This window comes from Poecilia latipinna, unplaced genomic scaffold (assembly GCF_001443285.1).
Source record: "Poecilia latipinna isolate Pla-1442-1.1 unplaced genomic scaffold, P_latipinna-1.0 Scaffold712, whole genome shotgun sequence".
Taxonomy (NCBI): domain Eukaryota; kingdom Metazoa; phylum Chordata; class Actinopteri; order Cyprinodontiformes; family Poeciliidae; genus Poecilia; species Poecilia latipinna.
In genome coordinates this window covers 74,945-80,544 of record NW_015113328.1, presented here as the reverse complement: position 1 = coordinate 80,544, position 5,600 = coordinate 74,945, and the positions used below count along the sequence as shown (strand labels likewise).

General features: G+C 42.3%; 1 protein-coding gene across 1 annotated transcript; it reads left to right on the top strand.

Moving 5' to 3' along the window:
• Positions 1–2,175: 2,175 nt before the first annotated feature.
• On the top strand, positions 2,176–4,818 carry gdf3 (growth differentiation factor 3). The gene is made up of 2 exons (XM_015045185.1): positions 2,176–2,542; positions 3,723–4,818. Exons 1-2 carry the CDS (start codon positions 2,191–2,193, stop codon positions 4,577–4,579), a joined length of 1,209 nt encoding a protein of 402 aa, XP_014900671.1. The 5' UTR covers positions 2,176–2,190; the 3' UTR covers positions 4,580–4,818.
• Positions 4,819–5,600: the final 782 nt, after the last annotated feature.

Here is a 5,600-nt window from a genome sequence, read left to right as displayed (position 1 = left end):
CAATCGGTTTTGGTTGGTTGGATGTATCGGAGTTGAAACGTTTTTAGAAAATTACATTTACACATTTAGGAAAATGTGAAAGTTAAATTTAAATTTTGTTGTAGATCAGCCAAACAGTTACTCACTGAATCAAGTTTAAATCATTAGAAGCATAAAAAAAAGCAGAACAGTGTTTTACTGTGATCAAAAATCACTAGACAAAAGAGTAGACGCAGAGGTAAGGTATTTTATTAATTGAAATTAAAAAGCAAAACTGAACGACTATAAGGATTTAACTCTGATTTCTAGTGTTTTTCTGTTAATTTATGGCTTAAATATCGTGTCAAATTAGAATATTATATAGACTAAATTGAAACATTACAACTATCGGAATTATGCAGTTCAGATGCGAGTCGTCCATCGGACCTCAATCAACCTCTACATGAAGGGTAAGTCACAAAAGGTCATTGCCGGATGTACAGAGTGATGTACTGCAGGAAAGTTGAGTGGACGGAAAAACAGAGGTAGATATGGTATATAGAAACAACCTGACAAAACTTCCCACTTTGGTGTGGAAGAAGAACCAGACTGTTTCTCAATGCTCCAACGTCCTCTTTTCAATAAAAGCAAACTTTGCTACTCATCTGGAAACTTAAGATACCAAAGCAGAGAGGTTACAGAATCCCACGTTGCTTTAAATCCAATGTGAAATTTTCCCTTCAGGTGACAAGTTCAGGAGTTGCCGGGTCATCTGGGTCCAGAGCAGCTGTCTACCAGAAAACCTCAGAGCACTTCATGGTTCCCTGTGATGAAGAGCTTCATATAGATGCCGATTTCATTGTCCAGCAGCACTTGGCACCAACCCACTTCCAAAAGAACCGCTAGCTGCTTTGATGACCGTAGAGTTACAGTTCTGGACTGGTCAGCAAACCGCTCTGACCCAAATGACCCAGTGGAGAATCTGGGGAAGATTAGAGACACCAGACCTCTCCTGAAACAACACGAGCCTTCTGAACAGCTACATGCTATGGGCTAATTCATGCTAATGAAGCCCAAAACTATATACTAATTAATCCTTTTGCTTTCAATAAAAATTTAAAACATTTGAGAGCACAAATCCTGTGGCTTCAGGGGTCAACTGATCCCGTTTAGCTGGGTTAGGGTTATTTATAGCAAGTTTAGACAAAATAGCTTGAAAAATGGAACATTCAGCTGGAAAAAACTGAAGTGCTGATGCATCAGTGTTGCTTTGAGGAAAGTTTCAAAGACACGAAACCGCAATCAGTGATTCTGAAAAAAGGAAAGAAGAAACGTTACATTTTTTCTGCATTGAATGATTTCAAGAATAATCAATAATCCATAATTATTAATCCAGTTTTGAACATAGCGTCTGTTTCAAAAAGAGAACACAAAATGAGCACGATGAATAACAATTAAACTAAGCAAACAATTCCTACAAGGACTGGGAACATATTTTGGATTAAATGTGTAAACAAAAAAAAAAATACAAATTTTGCACTGCTGCTAACTAAAGCAGCACATGCCAATAATATAAACTGTCATAAGAGTAAAACAACATATTTTATTTATTTTCTTTGGGGATGTTTAGTGTAGTACCTCCACTGCCCACCAGGTGGTGCAATAAACTCACTACGGGAGCAGAATGAAGTTTGGTGTCAGGCCGGTCCAAAGTCTGAGCAAAACTTCTTGCTGGTCCCATTTTTGTCTAAATCCAACCCAAACAAGCCAGCTGAAGGTAGAAGGAGTCCTAAACCAGGATTTCATTTTGGGGCCAACTACAGCCTGGAACTTCACAGTAACCTGGAGAGTCTTATGCTAACTGATGTCCAGCTTATCTGCTGAATATGCTTTAAGCGTTTATCTTTAACACACAGTGCATAAAAACAAAGTTTTGACTAGCTCATGGGAGAAAAAGACGGGATCAAATTAAATTTAATCAAATGGAAGAAAACCAAAATTGAATCTGAATCAGTGCTGTCTTTCACTATAAAAGAAAAACCTAGCTGTTTTTATGTTTGACATATTTTACTTATTGCATTTAATACTTTTCTGTTGTGTAAATAAACGTGGAATACTTTCTGAATAAATAGCTTCTGAAAGGAATTTTGCAGACAGTACTAGAACCTTCATGTTATTTCAGTCCACCCCCCACCTTATCTGTGGCCCTTCCGCCCGCTCCTCATTAACATAATGACCCAGCTGCACAGCGGGAGGCTCCCAGCGCTACAGGTGAAGAACCACAGAGCTCCACTTCAGTCCCCTGGACCAAACATGGCTGCTCTGCTGGTGTTAGCTGTGTGGCTTCTCGGTCTGCAGGCCTTCTCGGACGCGGAGGACAGAAACACCCGAGAGCGGCTTTTCCTCAGCTCCCTCGGTCTTTCTGAGCGGCCGCAGCCCGCAGGGAGCCACCGCCGCCCCGTCCCCTCCGAGCTGTGGAGGATGCTCCGGAGGTCAGAGAGCATTCAGGCCCGCGATAGCGACCCCTGCACGGTGTCCGAGTACGGAGTCCGCGGCAACATCATCCGCTACGTTCAGGACCAAGGTGAGACTTTGGTGTTATTGAGTTTAAAACTAAATGTTCCCCTTGGTTGACGCGAGACGTGTTTTAAAATAAAGTTAAAGCTTTATTCAATTTAGTTAGCCTAGCTGTAAGACCTAACGCTTTCACTGTTTAACCATTTTAAAAACATTCATGTGTTTCTTTCTTTTTTTTGGTAAAAGATTAACACCAAGTAGTGCTTACTCGTGAAGTGGAAGTGTTAGCCCATTCTTCTGCAAAGATTTAACTGGGTTTCATATCAGTCAATATCAATATAATTTTTTAGTTTTATTAGTTTGTTTTCAATAATTGAAATGCTACCAAACTGGTGATGTGACCTTTCCTGTTCCCCCCCACCACCCACTTTCCTCTTGAGCTCATTTTCTCCTTTAACTAATGTGGCAAAACCTGAAACTGCTGCTGCGCACGTCAGTCAACACATTGCTGCTTTTGATATTTTTCCTTAAATTGTGAAAACATTGAGTAATTCCCCTATCCTTTGCAACAATGTACTGCGACTCATTACATAAAACTTTAATTAATATATTAAGACTTGAGACTGTAATATAAATAAACCAAAGAGCCCATTTTTTAAATATTTTTCCAAAGGACTTTAAGTGACATTCTTCAGCTTAGCATATAGAAGAAATGTTTTTTTTTTTTTTTTGTAAATCAAGTTACTGCATTCTCAACTTTAAAATGTGCTGCTACACTAAAATGATAGCAAACCCCTTACTTGTCTGGTAAGTTTGGTGCGTCTTTGTTCATAGGAGATCAGCCTCGGAGGAAAGAGTAACGACCAGGATTTGCATACGCACCCCATAAGACTAGATGCAGTGTTATTTATTGATCACAGCGTTGTTCAGCAACGAGGCCGGGTAAACCAAAAACGCATCCGATTAATTTAGGAAGCGGCTCAGGTAAAGGCTTTTCTTCTGGGGTCTGTAAATCACCCTGGGCCGCTGCTTCAGCAAAACCCAGCGATGCTGCTGCTGCTAAAAATCACAAAGAGTCCAGGCGCTCTGTGTGTTCCACCGAGAAATAAAGGGCCGTGAAATTTCATCTCCACCGTTATTTATGTCGTTGTGCGCTTGGTGTCTTTCAAGCACCCACACCCCTCCGTCACCCCTCCCCCCCAACAAGACCTTGTTAAAGCACAGCTCTCCCTGCTGGTGTCTTGCAGGCAGGCTGGTGTCGGGTTGGAGCAGCAGCTGTCAGGCCTGTCTGGTGAAGCAGCTTTTCTTCAACGTGTCTGTCCTGCAGCCTGTGGAGCTGCTGTCTCTGGCTCAGCTGGAGATCAGGCTCCACTGGAAGCCTCTGAGGCCCGCTGGGTTCCTGCGGGGTCCCCGAGCCGTCAGCATGTCGCTCTCCAAAGTGATCCGAGCCACGCTGCGGGGAGCCGATCCCCAGGCCAATCGCAGGCTCCTGCTGTCGCGGTCGATTCGGCCGCAGCTGGAGCCCGCCGCCATCGCCATGGACCTGACGCCGCTGGCGGACAGCTGGCGCAAACCGGGCCACAACTACGGCCTGGTCGTGGAGCTGAGTCCGCCTCTTGGTGTGGATCCGGATGAGCTCACGCCTTTTCTGCCGGGCAACGCCTTCCCATTGGAGGAAGCCTGGACCCTCCCTCTGATTGAGGCCTCTCTGGTGGTCGTGTCCCTGAACCCTCACCAGTGTCACTCCCGGCAAAGGAGGAGCGCCGTTCACCTCCCCGTGACGCCCAGTAACATCTGCAAGGCCCGTCGCCTCTACATCGACTTCAAGGACGTGGGCTGGCAGGACTGGATCATCGCCCCGCCGGGCTACATGGCCAACTACTGCCACGGCGAGTGTCCGTTCCCGCTGAGCGAGAGCCTGAACGGCACCAACCACGCCATCCTGCAGACGCTGGTCCACTCCCTGGACCCGCAGGGCACGCCTCAGCCCGGCTGCGCCCCCATCCGCCTCTCCCCGATCTCCATGCTCTACTACGACAACAATGATAACGTGGTGCTCCGACACTACCAGGACATGGTGGTGGATGAGTGTGGCTGTCGATGAGACCGGTTACCAATAGCAACCGGTCCGCTTTTAAGTTCTGTTTCTTAGGTTTTTTGTTGGTTTTTTTTTTTGACTAATGAATGAGATTCCCTTATTGTCACCACTGTTAGCTTAGCTGTGAATAGAGCTTTCCAGGGCTTTTGTTTTTAGTATAGTAGTTGGCAATTGTAAATAGAGTAATATTTGTATTTGTCCATAAAAATGACATTTTTAATAAAAGCTAATGTTATTACAAATTGGTCAAGTATTTGTTGTTGTTTTTTTTTTCTTTGATTTGTAATTAATTAGAACATTAGAATCAATTTGACTAGAACAAATAATAAAAAATAATTATATGCGGTTTTTGACTGAAGATATAAAATGGTAAAATTTTGATCGTCCGGCAAGTGGAACTGATTAAGATGAACACTTATTATTTTTTGTTTGTTTGTTTTTTTATAAGATCGTAAATTGAAAATGTTTACTGCAACACAGTTTTTTTTCTTCTTTTGTTAGTTTTGTTTTGAATATCATTGAAGTCATGCTCAGCAAACTAAAGACAGCAAGGATTTCAGGAGAAAGCTTTTGGCTTTTGATGCTGAGATTACACTAAACTACCAAAAAAAAGTAGACGATATGACTCTTGATATTTTATGATAACGATAGAAGTACCGACATAAAACCATTTACACCTTCTTTGTAATCTTTTTGGGGAACTTTTCATGTCTCAGCAACTGGGCTTTAATCATATTTTTACATTTATATTTATTGATGTTCTCATGGAACCAACAGTGAAGAAAATGGTAAAAATAACTACCATGGCCCAATATTTGGGTTTTTTCAAACATTAAATGGAAATCATCCTTGGCACTATAAATCTAAATTCTTAGAAATTTTTCGCAATCGACAGACTGGTACTTTCTACATTAGAGTTCTAGAATAACTTGGAAGATACAGATAACAAAAAAATACTCTAAAATGCACATCATCAAGCTCTAAGAAAATGTGCAGAAAATATTTGGAAAAGCCAAATGCTTTCTCG

What these genes read in the sequence shown, in the direction of transcription:
- gdf3 (XM_015045185.1), top strand. Translation starts at nt 2,191, where the DNA reads ATGACCCAGCTGCACAGCGGGAGGCTCCCAGCGCTACAGGTGAAGAAC. An exon ending in CCGCTACGTTCAGGACCAAG is followed by an intron (nt 2,543 to 3,722) that starts GTGAGACTTTGG and finishes GGTGTCTTGCAG; the next exon opens with GCAGGCTGGTGTCGGGTTGG.